This window comes from Talpa occidentalis, unplaced genomic scaffold (assembly GCF_014898055.3).
Source record: "Talpa occidentalis isolate TD23 unplaced genomic scaffold, MPIMG_talOcc4v2.1 talOcc4.2, whole genome shotgun sequence".
Taxonomy (NCBI): domain Eukaryota; kingdom Metazoa; phylum Chordata; class Mammalia; order Eulipotyphla; family Talpidae; genus Talpa; species Talpa occidentalis.
In genome coordinates this window covers 10,355,586-10,371,497 of record NW_023602073.1, presented here as the reverse complement: position 1 = coordinate 10,371,497, position 15,912 = coordinate 10,355,586, and the positions used below count along the sequence as shown (strand labels likewise).

Genomic DNA, 15,912 nt, shown 5'->3' with positions numbered 1-15,912 from the left:
CTGCAGAACAGCCAAGGTCCCACTAACAAACATTTTTTTCATGCAGAAGAAAATTGTGCTTGCCGTACCTGACACTGTGCAAGTATGTTTACTGCGATTTAATAGCCACACAAGCAGGAGAAGAAATTTAATAATTTTTCAGCTGGAATGAATTGACAGCCAGTGTTAGAAAACTGCAGACTCTGCAGAATCAATAAAAGCTGCTGGCATCACAAAGTAGTGCTTTTGCCCAGAAAACATCTCACAAAGGTCAGGTTTACAAACCACCAGGTAGCAATATCACTTTCACATCTTTCCAGGGCTATTAAAATTCCATTAAACAACCATCCAAAACTAACTTGCAGTCTTTAGAGTTCACCGAAATGATATCAGAGACAGATCAGCCTCACTCCAAACTCTAACAGCACATCCTTGCTTAACTTTTGTCATATAAGAACTGTTTGTAGACTCCTATTTAGTAAAAGAAAATATCAAGACAAACTTATATTCCATAAAGGTGGACCTTAATGCATTTATCCATTTAGTAAAATAACAGATACCACTACCAGGAAGGAACCTCTGAAAGTAAATTATTTCTGTTGAAAATCTTGGAAAAGCCACCACCACAATGGTTCTGGTATCACCGAACACCACCAAGCCTGTACTAGAAAACCAAATTCAATTGTATCGGAAGAGCAGCTGAAACAAAGCAGTATCTTTTGCTCACTTTAGAAATGCAGCTTTTCCAGGCTATGTTTTCAGTACAGGGTCTGAGTCGCACATGGAAATTCATGGGGTATAATCAATTCAGAATTAGCTCACACTCAACAAGGACTGAGCACCTCCCAAAACCATGTGCACACACACATATGCCTGGCCCCAGCACCATTGGGCTTAGTCTCCTAGTGACCTAAACTATAGCCAGAAGGAGAAGGGGAATATGAGCTTCTGAGGATGAAGGAGAGCCACCTGAAGCGAGGTGCATGGCAAGAGTCTTCAATAAGTCCTTCGGTTTTGTTCCAAAGGGCATAAACTTCATTATTTGCTTATTTGATCGCAAAAGCAGATGGATTTGCACTCAATCAAAACACCTTAGGGCCTTGACAGAGAGCAGAGAACTCTGCTACCTGACTCAAAGTGAAAACCTGGTTGAAAGAACTAGGTTTATAATGGAAAACAGGCAGGCTGTTGGTTTCTCTAAATCAGTGGTCTTCACATTAAAAAAAAAACAAAAATCACTTTCCTTAAGGAGTTTAAAAAAAAATTAAGTCTGCAACCCTAAAGATGAGTACTTATGAACTATACTTATACAACATCGTGGCTATATATTCTGACAATACAGAAGAAATAAAAATTTAAAGGATGAGAAAATACATATAAATTCAAAACCTACTATCTTCTTCCTGCATTCTGATGTAGCATCTCACAAACTGACATAGGGTGTGCAAAGCCCTGAGCTACTAGCCTCGAGAGTGGGATTTCGTTGTGGGTTCATTCCAATGGATAAGGAAGTAGAGCCGGATCACAAAAGAGTCACAGTTAATTGGAACGTATTATCTTTATCTCCCAAGAAATCCTTTCAGAATGTTTTGCTTTTCAGGGCATGACTGCACGTTTTAACAAGGAATGTGAAAATATACAACTCTGAGAAACACAGTATGTGAATCTGAGTACTGAGGGGTGTTGTGGAGACCTACACTTTGATACTCCTTATATGAACTCACATGGGAAAATTTCTTTTCAAAACCAATGCCAAGCTGGGTTAGGTTTTTCCCTCTCAGAGACAATAAACTTTCAAGAACTTCAGAGTGGAAACTGAATTTGTGACTACAGCCTACTTTGCACGTCCCAATTCCACACCAACGCGCAACTTTCCTGTTCTCATCTATTACCTCAGGGTCTCATTAATTTACATAATTTTCTATACTTACCTACATATTCCCAAGGGTTATTTTTTGTAGAACACAACAGAGTTAAAAAAAATAGCTCACCAATAATAGTGGGGAATTGATTACTCTCTAGCTGAAAAAAGATTTCCAGAAACTTTATTCTAAAATTTGCAATATATGTGCTCTAGAACTATGAAAACTCAGAATTATGAATAATATCATAATTTGTGGAGAGGACAGGAAGGCTACATCTTCTTTTAAAGTTTTATTTATTTATGCATACAAGAACTGGGGTACAGACCAGAGGTATGGGGGTGGGGGATTCACCAGAGACAGAGCAGGGAACAGAACGGGCAGACTGACTGAAATACACTGCTGAGGGGAGCAGTGGGTGAGTCAGAAGAGGTCTGCTGCGCCAAGCAGGTAGCTCCCTGGCGGGGGCTCGAACTCATGATGCAATGGCTGCAGATTTCTTTATAGGTTGCATCTTAACCCCTTGTGCCACCAGGGAGGCCCAGGACTACATCTTTTTTACCAACCATAAGGATGAGCTGTTTGCACAATTATCAGCAAACTTCAGTCACTGGCCTCCCCATCACATGGGCATAAGTATGAAAGGCTGATTATAATAATGTCCTGTTACTACCACTTTTCTAAAGCATGGACCTATTTTCAGAAATATGAATTATTTTTAATAAATAATTACTTGTTGAATAAATGCAGTAACAACTAAAGAAATGTAATAGTTACTTAGAGAGTCAACATTGGGTTTCTTCCTTTCTTGACTTCCAGTGTTACATAAACCTCAAGATTTAGGATGGCAGGTAGATTTCATCTGGAATACTAAACATAATTAAATGGCAGTGGCTGATAAGAACAATGCATTGAGAGGGACTTAGAGGAGAAATCCTGGTCGATTACTAAAGAATACCCCTTGTTAAGGAACCTGGAGGGAAAACACAAGTATTTTCAATTTGCAGACGCCTTAGAACCTTGACCGAGAGTACAGAACTCCGCTGCCTGTCTCAAACCAAGTGCTTGACTGAAAGAATTAGATTTATAATGGAAAATAGGCAGGTTACTCAATTATAAGGCTGGTGTGAGCAAATTGTAAACATTCGTGTTAGCCTCGGCCTTTATTACCTGAACTCATTCTTTGGTAAACAACCAAAGGATTCTTTGCAGAATCCCTCTCATTACAGTAAAGATTGTTCATTTACCAACTTCAACCAAAACATTATCCAAACTAGTGGCTATGAATTCTAGTTCTCGACACTTGCTATCCATCAGGATGGCCTGTATTTTAGAAAACGCAAAGCCTCTCATCCAGGAGATGTGGTTGTGAAGCAGTTGTCGCAATGGGACAAGAGGCTGGTTTGGATTTTCTAAAATTGCCAAGAAATGAAATTAACAGTCAGTCCAATAACACCTATCTCTTCTAGATCAACATAATTTCTGTGTTCTCTTAGGGATTTCTGCTGTATATCAGCATATTAGTGACTAATATATATATGAGCATATGAGTGACAGTAGGAAGTTCTGCCAAAAAAAGTTTTATGTGTTAGCTTTCCCCAAAGTCAATCACTGAGCTATTTCATCAGTTTCTCCCATTATACACACAGCTGCACCCATTTATCTAAGCAATTATACAGAGCAGTTTTCATGCTCAAGAGCAAAATGAACAACTGTAACAGAGACCTTATGATCCACAATATTTACTATCCAGCCCTTTCAGAAAATTCACACCCTGGATTATTATGTGATAGGCGACACTAGAAAAAACAATCTAAACTGGTCAAATCAGGCTGAATCCTAAAGGTTTTAAGGAAAGACCTCAGAGGCAAGGGTTTATTAAACAAGAGGCCCACCCATACATCAACCTGGCACTTTTGATTTTACTTCTCAAATTCCATTTAAAGAAAGGGTTTCCTTCCCCCTTCATTACTATGAAAAATTTGAACACCACTATCAAGTTGTATGTTTTAAGCCCATTACATTAACTTAGCTCTCCCCTTAAAATTTATTATAGAAGTTACATTCTAATATAGATTGTGGGATTTTTATAAGAATTAAAAGAAAAGGCCATGTAGAGATTATGTTGGACTTTATATACTCCCAGTTAAAGACATTTCTATTACATCATTCAGGGTCTCTTAAGAAAGGATGTATGAAAGCAATCTTAGTATTTATAGTCTAGAATCACATAGCTTTCTCAATATAAACAATATTCTTCCTTTTGTACACTCATATCAAATTACAGAAAACATCCTATTTCCTGATTTATCTGGAGAGCCAGGATTCATGGTTGGTAAGATTACCTCCCCTCTTTCTGAACACAATATAGTAATTTATATAGCTTTTATTTTCAAGGTCTAAAACATACAATCATTTCATGTAAACTGCCTAAAGTCCTTTTTGGAAGTTGACAAGGCATAACAAACATGTAAACTAACATTATTAATCCTATAGGAGAAAGAGATTTCTCAATTTTATTTATATACAATACAAATGAGAAGATAAAGGAGTAAAAGAGAGATTTAAAATAACTGCCACATAAATAGGACACAATTATCAGACCCTTTTTGACCTTGGATCAGAATCAATACATGGTAACCATTATTAAAAGCAGTCATTCAAATTCAATTTGGTATAAACCATTCAACAATATGAAGTCTATACACCCCCCAAAATAAGTGTAACTCATTACACCTACCTATAAGGGTAGGAAGTAATTTTTACAGCTGCATTTCATAATTAATCCTATACACCACACAGTATCTTTGCAAGTCTTGAAATAAGACACAGTCCAATTTTTAAAATTCCCACTAAGTATCAAATAATTTTCTCCCTGCTCTGAATATTTCATCTTAATTTATTTACCTATCCATAACTGGTTTATGCCACTTATCCTGTGGGGGTGTTCAGATTTATGAAGGAAGGAAAAAAGTAGCAACACACAAATGAGATCTAGAAAAGCGCAAGATAGCTATAAAAACAGCTCATCCATCATCTCTACACACTGATTCCAGAGACAGCAGTGAAAGGTGTTGTTTCCACACCACTCACCCAGCACACTTAAAAAGGTTTGCTCCATCACTTATACAACTGAAGCTGATTGATTAGCTGCTGGAGGAAAATCAATACAAATATCCTAGAAAACACTAGCCTGTAAATTCATTCTGGCCCCAACAAAGTCCTGGTCAGTGTTTGACATGTTTTTCTAGATATCTAAAATGCACCCACATCGAGCTCTAGCCCTCAAACACTACCATGGTTAGGAATTTTTTAAAACCTAATTATCTCAGAGGTAAAGGAGGGAAAGAGAAGGGTTTTGCAGGAGTTTATTAGAACAATAAGACGATAGCCAGAAGTTACCAGGTAAATCTTACACTCATAGGTAAAGAGGCCCACAAAAACAAATACAGTCAATGAAAATGTTGGGGGGCGGGGAGAGAACAGAGGGGGAGGGAGGGAGAAAGAAAATTAAATATATTTGTAAACTGAAGCTTCTATTTAAAAATATAAATCCTTTGTATTTTAATGCTATATTTAATATTAAAAAGTTATTGAGCTCTCACAAGTTTTGGCAACAGAATGTGGAATCAGCATATTTGGGGTAATTTGGGTGCCATTTTTTTATTCATGATAATTTCATGATCACTTCAGAATCTCTTCTGCATATGTCCTTGCCTTTGGCATAGCCCTTAGGCTATCAAGCGCTACACTACTAAGAAACAAAATTTTATAAATATAACATGTTTTTATAAATAAGCAATATAGAAAGAAAATATGATCTTAATGTACATTCATATGCCAGGCAACTGGGGCCTAATTCTCATTCTACAATTGGTTTATTTTTTTAAAAAATCACTTAGAATTTCTGGCACAGAATAATCATTAAAATTTTAAGAAAAAGAAAGGAAATGTCATTTTCGGTATGGAAATTAAACTTCTAGTGACAGAGTGGCTTTGGACATGGTAACAAAATTTATTAACAGCATAGGCATAGGTTTCTCAGAGTAACAATTTGTGGGGTCATAATGTTTTTTGTTTATTCAAGAATAGGAAATTCATATGCAGAATATGAAGAGTTCTGGCCCCCCAAATAGTCCTAACATCTAAATAATTAAAGAACTAAATATGCAAAGTAACAGGTTAAAAAATACCCACAGGTTATATCTTTTGTTATACTTACTTTAATTAACTATCCCTCCCAATTTTAAAGCTCAAACTTAGGAACTCTCTAAGTCAATAAAAATCCCTTTATTTTTTGCAGGATTAAAGATAATGCTGCTTAATCACTGTCTTTAAAATGTAAACTTAAATTGCCCTTCTAGGTTTCTATCCAAAGACTATAAAAACACTAATTCGAATAGATACATACACCCCTGTGTTCATTTTGGCACATTTACAATAGCCAAGATATGCAAACAACTTAAGTCTCCAATGATGGATGACTGGATAGAGAAGATATAGCACATTGGTATACATACTGAATAGACTATTACACCGCTATTTAAAAAAAAAAATGCAATCTTGTCATATGTGACAACATGACAAGACTGGAAGGAAGTATAATAAATAAAATAAGTCAGAAGGAAAAAGGACATACAGCAGATACTTTCATTCATTTGTGAAAAATATAAAGAAACAAAGCAAACCAAAACCAAACCAAACCCTTGGAATTTAACTGCAAAACTGAACTGCAGAGGGGTGCCCTATGAACTGTCATGGAGGCTTAGTGGCTCTGTAGTGATGGAGGTGGTGTGCTAACGTGCATTTGAAGAGGTATGAATCTGTACTCCGAATACATAGAAAGTGTTGCAAACCAATGTGTGACCTCAACAAAGAAAAGATGAAAATGTGGGCTTGAAGACTGATAATTCCAATTGCAGAAAGGGATTTAAAGGCCATGCTTTGCGTGAATTTGCACTCCCTATGCCTTGAAAATGAAAGTATCAAGTATCGTAATACTAAGCAGTTAGTATCTATAGAGAATTTTTTTCATAAAATAAAAAGTATTTTAGAAGCAAAAGGAAATCATTTGATTCTGCTAATTTATATCTGTTAAGGGCATTACAATATTCTCACTCAAAATTAAGACAGATTTATTTTAAATTTCTTCACTTTAAGTAACGTATAATTTTTATAATAAAGATATAGTCAACTACTTTGTGTAAGATATGTCCAATTGTAACATTAAACAACACAAAATAAAATAGTAATAGGAACACAGGCCTTGTAGAGACCAGGTATCTTGTTTCAATCTTGTGGTTAGTAAGTGGCAGAACTGTGTTTGAAATTCAAACTCTCCTGTGGCAAGGGCACCAAATACTTGATGACTTAAAATTCTCCTAAACACAGTGGCCCATGTAGCAAGGCAGGGCTGCAGCATTTCAGTAGCAGTAACATATTATCAACCAAATGAGCTTACCAGTCTAAAAGCTAGCTTTCAGTTTCAACTTTAATATACAGGTTGCAAATCAAATTAAAAAAAAAAAAAGCATAACGTGGCAAACATTTTATGATCAGGAGTTAAAAGGCATGTACAGACCTACTGATGATGATGATAGTACTACTAAATAAGTCTTTCCTAACATTTTCTCTATAAATAGTCTCTAAGTCATGACACACCTCTGATGTGATATAGTCTTTAAATCTCACTAAAACTGGCCCGTCCTACTTAGATAAGACAAAGTCCTAGAGAAGTAACACATTGTAACACTATATTGCTTAGTGGAAATTTCTTGTTGGGTATCATTAAAAAAACTCTTTGTGATCAGTTTATAAAAATTCTTCTTATTACTGTCTGCTTTCCTGCAAGTCACATAACACATAAATGTGTATATTAAAACATGAAGCAATTATATCAAAGTGTTAGCATAGGCCAGAGGTAAGGATATACATGAGAGTATCCATAGAATATTTTGACCTTCTACATGGTGATTTAAGTTTTCTATTTTTAAAATAAGTTTCTGACTGTACCCAGTGCTTGTATAAATAAATAAATCTTAAAAAAAAGAAATTAAAATAATAGCACATACCCTATTTACATCTTGTGAAAATCTAGTAAAAACTTATGAAAGTTCTCTGAAAACAGTTATTCTATAAATATACAATATTGATAATGTTATTAACAAATACATTAAGAACCTTATAAACTAGCATAGCAAGGTCAAGAATTGATAAAAAGTGCTCTCAGGGGCCTCCCTGGAGGCTTGGGGTTTAAGTCTTAGCACTATCACACTGTCACCACTATGGCCTGAGTTCCATCCCTGGTCAGGGAGCTAAACCACACATGGCACTGCAGACCTCTTCTGTCTTGCCTGATGCTCCCCTTAGCAGTGTATTTCAGTAGGTCCACCAGTTCTGCTCCCCATTCTGTCTCTGGTGAATTCTCTCACTCCAAGCCCCCCCACACACATATCTCTGGCCTCCACCCCAGCTCTTTGATGCATAAATAAATAAATCTTTTTTAAAAATTTAAAATAAAAGGGCCTCCCTGGTGGCGCAAGGGGTTAAGATGCAACCTATGAAGCTATCCATAGCCACTGAAGCACGAGTTCGATCCCTAGCCACGGAGCTACCACATGGCGCCGAAGACCTCTCCCGTCTCGCCCACTGCTCCCCTCAGCAGTGCACTTCAGTCAATCTGCCTGTTCTGTTCCCCACTCTGTCTCCGGTGAATCTCTTCACCCCCCCACACACACACCTCTGGTCTGTACTCCAGTTCTTGTATGCATAAATAAATAAATATTTTAAAAAATTAAAAAAAAATAAGTTTCTAGAATAAAACAAGAAGATTTTTGTAGTTGTGCTCAGAAATACAAAATATTGAAATGCATCTTGAAGAAATTGACCCATATGCTTTCAAATTTATAGTGATTGGTAGATAGATGACATAGTTTTAACATCCTTCTTATCTGACAAATACATGGGCAAAGAAAAAAATGTCAGCAAAGGCGTCTTTTAAATAGATTAGATTTCTGAAAAATCCTTTAGTCATTTTATAGAAAAGAACACCACTCAAACTTTTCCTAAGATAATATCATTTACTGTCTCTAAAATAAAATATTGGCAATGGATTTCATTTTACCTTTTTTCAGTACTAGTTGAATGTGAATAGGAAAGGGGCTGGGCTAAGAATGCAACAGAAGAATACAAAAGTTGGGAGCTATTAGTAAATTTATCAGGGGGTTCTCTGTATTTTAAGGGCATTCCAAATTCAGTTTGACAGATTTATTTGAGCTCTAGATAGATTAAATAAACGTGTTTGGAACTCAAACTTTCTGAGGTTCAAGTATGAAGTACTGAAATTAACACTCCAGGTTCCTGCTAAAAGAAAAAGTACATTACCAGTAACTATCACAATAACCCACAAGATTAGGAGACAATAGATGACTCATGTGGGAGGTAAAAATCTACTATGCTAAGACCTGAAACCATAAAATATATAGAAGGAAATATAGGCGAAACACTACACGACATACACGGGAGTAACATCTTTAAAGACACATCACCCAAAAGGGTGATAGTGAAGGCAAAAATAAACAGCTGGGACTACATCAAATTAAAGAGCTTCTGTACAGCAAAAGAGACAGTAACCAAAACAAAGAGACACTCCACCGATTGGTAGAAAATTTTTGCACACAACACGAATGATAAAGGACTGATCACAAAAATCTACAAAGAGCTGATGAGATACAACATAAACAAAGTAAATAACCCAGTCCAAAAATGGGCAGAAGAGCTAAAAAGAAACTTCTCCAAAGAGGAAATGCAAATGGCCAATAGGCATATGAAAAATGTTCAGGGCCTCCCCGGTGGCGCAGCGGTTGAGCGCTGGGTTGCGAAGCTGCCGGCGACCTCTGCAGCGCAGCGGTTCGATCCCCAGCTGCTCCCCGGCCACCGGAGGAGGGTCCCACATGGCGCGCAGACCTCTCCTGCCGCCCGCTGCTCCCCTCAGCAGTGTACTTCAGTCCTTCTGCCTGCTCTGCTCCCCGCTCTGGCTCTGGTGAATTCTCTCGCCCTCCCGCGCTTCTGACTGTACCCAGTGCACGTATAAACAAAACAAACAAACAAACAAATAAATAAATAAAAACATGCCTCTATAAATAAAAAAAAAAATGTGTTAAAAAAAAAAAAAAAGTTCAGCATCACTTGTAATCAGTGAAATGCAAATCAAAACTACCATGAGATACCATCTTACACCAGTGAGAATGGCACATATTAAAAAAACTAACAACAACAAATGTTGGCGAGGATGTGAAGAAAAAGGAACTCTCTTGCACTGCTGGTGGGAGTGCAAACTGGTCCAACCACTATGGAGAGCTGTGTGGAGATTTCTGGACCTACTAAACATAGAGCTTCCATATGATCCAGCGATTCCACTCCTAGGTATTTACCCAAAGGACACAGAAACATAAATTCAAAAGGGCACCTGCACCCCTATGTTTATTGCAGCACTATTTACAAGAGCTAAGCTTTGGAAACAACCCAAATGCCCAAAAATAGATGACTGGATCAAGAAGATGTGGTACATATACACAATGGAATATTACTCAGCAATCAAAAAAGATAAACTCATGCCTTTTGTAGCAACATAGATGGACATGGAAAGGATCATGCTCAGCGAAATAAGCCAGAAAGAAAAAGAAAAATACTGGATGGTCTCACTCATAGCAGGAATTTAGAAGACCTAAATAAGGGTCCAGGAAAAAGACTAATTATGATAAAGTCAAAATCAAAATCAACAAGCAATTGTAAACCAGAGACACACTATAGGGGCAGGGGAGGAGGGAGTAGGATCAAAACAAGGAGGAGTGGGAACTGTATGGGGAATTAAACCAAGATGAAATGCATACATTGTGCAAAAATGAAAAACGATGTTAAAAATATATAAAATTAAAAAATAATAAAAAAATCTACTGTTATATACACATATTATAAACAAAGACAAAAGAGGAAGCTTAAGATATAAGCAGTTGTGTCAAAGCAACTGTGCATCATGTTGAATATAACTCTTACTATATGCTGATTTGCCTACACAATCACATTTCCAGCAAGTGATGACTCAGAAATAGCAGAAGAGCCATCCAAGTATTATTCCCTCTAGTATCTACCAATACCATTTTTACTGGTTCAACAGCCCTGTGGATTACGAGGGTTATTATCTTCATTGACTAAAAGTAAAACCAACCTCTTCCTTCTAATACTCCTGGAAACCTTTGTAAGCTTTATTTTCTAATATGAATATACCTGATTAAATCGGATGACATCTTATTAAACTGAAATGTTTATAAGTGCTTCAGAAAGCTAAGGGCATGTCTAAATTTAATAAATTACTAAATTTATCAAGAAATTACTAAATTTGTTAAGAAAACTTAATTCATATAAAATTCCAGAAAATCTTACCTTGAAAAGACTGTTTAGCTCTATCTACTAGTTCATCAATCGGATAACTGGCCAAATTTCCTCTGGCATGTTTAGTTTTGCAGTAGGTACAAGCGTTGAGACACCTGTTCAAATGATAGCAATAAATAAAGTTCAAATTTTTGAAAGACAGTGCACACTTAACATGAAAAAAAAAAAAAACCGAAAGCATATACTGAAGTTATTTTAATAACATCTGCCTGCTTATATAAAAAAAACAATCATCTACCATGTCTCAATTTTATTTTCAACCAGGCACAGAAATTTGCAATTTGCAATTCTTTTAGGTTTCAATTATTTGAGAATGGTATAGCAAACCACACGATGTTTTCAAATGCCCATATCCATCAGGAGAAAAGTTTAAAATGTTTACAATGATTAATCAGGTAATCATTTTTGTTTAAACCACTAACATTACTTTCACCATCAAAAAACTAAAGTTATTTTAGTATTGCTTATATGTATTGTATTATTCAGAAATGATAAAGCATGTAAACATTAACTTTTAAGATAGACGAATAAGTAGGCAACATAGCATTCTCATGAGAAAGAACATCCTTAAAATTTTTCAGATATTTTCATTCCTTAAATTCAGAAAAAAAAAATACTAAAATTATGTCTAATGAATGCTTTCCAGGATTATGTTAGTCAAAGTTAAAACATACAGCAATAACATTACCTTTAAAAATACCAAATTAAAAATATGATGAAATTCTGCCATTTGCAACAACACAGATGGACCTAAAGGTATCATCCTAGTGAAACAAGTGAATCAAAGAATGGCAAACACTGCAAGATTTCACTTATATATAGTAGGTAAAGAATAAAACAAATGAATGAAACAAAATAAACTCTTAGATTATAAGAACAAAATAGTGGTTACTGGAAGAGAAAAGAGAAGAGAGGGTAAATCAGGTGACATGAAAATCAAAACTGTAATAAGAAATCACTCCTATTTCCAGGAACAGCTATTATTAGAAAGACTAGAGTTAACAAGTGCTGGCAGGAATGTGGAAAACATGGAACCTTGTACATAACTGGTGGAAATGTAAACTGGTGGAGTTATAATGAAAAACAGTATGGAGTGCCCCAAAATGTTAAAAATATGATACAAAAAAATCTACTTCTCTGTATCTATCCAAAGGAGAAGAAATCACTAGGTTGAAGAGATATCTGCACCTCTATGGTCAAGACATGGAAATAGTCAAGACATGGAAAAATATATATTCACATAGGTATATGTATGTGCATAGGTATATACATGTGTATGTATGTATAGAAACGGATGAATACTATTCAGCCATAAAAAAGGAAATCCTGCAATTTACAACATGAAACTTATAATCATGCTAAATGAAATTTCAGACAAAGACAAATACTGTATGATCTCACTTTCAAGTGTTATCTTAAAAAAGTAGACTTACAAAAACAGAAAACAGATTGGTAACTGCCAGAAGCAGGGACATGTGGTTATGGTATGAGCAAAAAGGGTTGAAGGTGGTCACAAGGGACAACATTCCAGTTGCAAAATAAGTCATGAGGATACAATATACAGCATGGTGACTACAATAAATAAATAATACAGTCATTGGTATTTGAAAGTTGCTAAGAGAGTAGTTCTTAGCAAGTTCTCATCATGAGAAAAAATTATAAAACATCCCTCAATAAGTTACCAGCCACGCTGAGACCATTATGCAATATATGCAAATATCAGTTCATTAAGTTGTACACCTGAAAATAATGTATCAGATATATCTTGGAAAAAACTGAGAATAAGAAAGTCAAAAAGTACCTTGCACAAGACACATAAAAACAAGATAAAAATCTAGGCCTGCCAAATTTCAAAACTCCCTGCTGTTTCCACACCAAACTACAGCCATATAACAAATGTCAAACAATACACATACTAATGCAAATAACAAGGGAAAATTATTCACCATAAGATACAAAGAGAATTCCATTCAAAGACATAGTGATTACTCATCATCTGTTACATGAAGATAATACTTGTTTAAAACATGTTTGTCTCCTATTCTTTGGAAATCTAAGACAAGGCTTCTAGTTCATCTACTGGCCCAAACCAATCATTCCATTCTTGTTGTTTACAAGTTCTGTTGATCGTCCTCCTTCTGGCTCTCTACAAAATGTATAACCTCATGTGATGTGCTTTTAAAAGTCTACTGCATAAGTTCTCAAAGCTCATTGCTCTTTCTACCCTTCACCTCAACTAGCTCCAAGATCCACTCGACAAAGCAGACCCCTCCATTCATTTCCTTGTGACCTCCCCCTTATGATTGGTATCCACTCAAGACAACTCAGTACCTTTCCGGGGAAACTTGTTCTCTCTACCCACAGACACTACTTTAAGTTCTAACTCCTTTCTTTTATTGCTCTTATTAGCAATGGAGCATTCTATAAATTGAGTGGACCATCTTAACAGAAGCTATTAATACTTCAGACTTGGACTGTATCAGAAACATAACTTATGAGGCATGAATCTGGAGATGGAGGAGGAAAAAAATAAGAAAAGAAGGGAAACATGTGTTATAAAAATTTATAAATTAATCCATATGAAGCACTGAAAATAGTGCCTGTACCTGCTAAGTCTAAGTGTTGACCACTGGTTGTTCAATGTGACCATCTAACAATTCCTTAAGAAAATAACTAGGCATTATAATGTCCCATGTGTTTTTAGCTTTAGGGTACAGATCGGTTTACTTAAATCAACTGTGGAGACCAATCATATGATCCTAAAGCTCATTTTAAAAAGGTAGAAATATTTCCCTGATCATGCTCAGCGAAATAAGTCAGAAAGAAAAAGAAAAATACCGGATGGTCTCACTCATAGCAGGAATTTAGAAAACTTAAATAAGGGATCAGGAAAAAGACTGATTAATACAAAGTAAAAATCAAAATCAACAAGTAACTATAAACCAGAGACACACTGGGGTGAGGGAGGGGAGAAGGGGAGAGGAAGCACTAGAGTCAAAATAAGGCGGGTGCAACTGTATGGGGAATATAACCAAAATGAAAATGCATACCTAGTGCAAAAATGAAAAACGATGTAAGAATTATATAAAATAAAATGTTAATTTAAAAAAAGGTAGAAATATATTTCTGATGAAAAATCACTCATGAAAACATTTAAATAAAGCAAGGTGATACTTAGAAACATTCATAAACCAACAGTGTAAATATTACATTAAGAATTGAAAGCACTTTTCACTAAACTGTTCCCCTGGGGCTAATTAGGGATCTAAACTCTTTATTGTAAATGAGGGGCTCATCCTAATCTGAAAACTTCTTTAGAGTGTATTTTTAAGCATACTATAACAGCACGAACTCTAACATTAAACCTGTTATTTCTTACTTTTTTTTAAAAAGAAAATTTGTTATAATACACAGGGAGCAAAATACAAAATTAGAAATGACAGAATGTTTTGGTGTTATTTGGTTTAAAAAAAAAATTTCTCAATATCAGGCATTATGATGATCAATGATTCTTATCAAATATCCTGCTATTAAAATAAAAAAAGCAAGAAAGAGAGGTAGGGGGAGGGAGAGTCACAGAAATCTTTCAAATAGTTTCAATTATCTGCAAACAATAAAACAATTGTCTAAGAGTGAGTACACTCAGCCAGTGTTTTCCACTGTCAGAAAAGACCGCATCTTGGAAGACTGACTGTTGAAAGACAAAACCAAAAAGAAATTGCTGTTGAACAGTAAGAAGATGAAAAATCCTGAATGACCTGGGCAGTTCTGCTAGAAGCATACAGCTAGTGCCCCAGCCACACCTACTAGTCTTTGCATAGGTCCTTACCTGACTACAGGCCAAGAAATAACTAAAAACCTCAAAGCAGAGGCAGCTTAGTTATTTCATTTAGCAGTGTATTTCATTTAGCAGTATAATTCTGGTTATTTCATTTAGCAGTATAATTTTGGTCCTAAAAGGCATTTGTGGCAGAATATTTTTAAGGTATAGAAACTAAATAACTAGAACAATGAATTTTCAAAAATTAATATATTTCCAAGGACTCAGAAACATAATAACATGTCAATTTAATATCTGAACCACAAAAAGTAAATGAAAACCTAAAAATTTTAACATATTCAGGCTTTTCTTTTTAGATATAAGTTCTGGAATAATTTAATAATCACTTATAATTTAAAAAATTCACCCTTACTGGTATCTTTTGTGGGGCAGGAAGAAAAGTTTTTGCAACTCAAGGGTTTGCTTTACCTCTACTTAGGGGTCAAAGCAAATTTAAATATATGAAAGCTATTATGTATTTAAACATTAACAACTTCACACTAGCAAATTCCATGCCACTTACATAATTTAATCGCTATTTATTTTTAATCAATAGACAAAGTTTCAGGGTTTCTTAACTGAATTTTTTTTTGAGGTAATGTTGGTTTATAACTCTGTATATGTTTTAAGTGTTACAGTTCATGCATCTTCAGATATTGCTCCCTTCCCTCTGACCTCCCCCTCTAGTGGCCTCAATTTTGTTTTCAGATTTTTAGGACTGATTTTAGTTCAGTTTTGTCTGTTCTTTTCCCTTGTTTCTTTATACTCTGTATGAGTGAACACAACCAGCATTTTGTCTTT

The 15,912-nt window shown here is 35.4% G+C and overlaps 1 protein-coding gene across 3 annotated transcripts in view; it reads right to left on the bottom strand.

Moving 5' to 3' along the window:
• The window catches only part of CDKAL1 (CDK5 regulatory subunit associated protein 1 like 1), a 648,948-nt gene that overhangs the window by 337,139 nt on the left and 295,897 nt on the right, over positions 1–15,912 (bottom strand). For all 3 annotated transcript variants that reach the window (XM_037518925.2, XM_054698342.1, XM_054698343.1), the window contains exon 8: positions 11,283–11,386. In XM_037518925.2, coding sequence (XP_037374822.1) covers positions 11,283–11,386 — 104 coding nt within the window. The remainder of the gene's footprint in view (positions 1–11,282; positions 11,387–15,912) is intronic.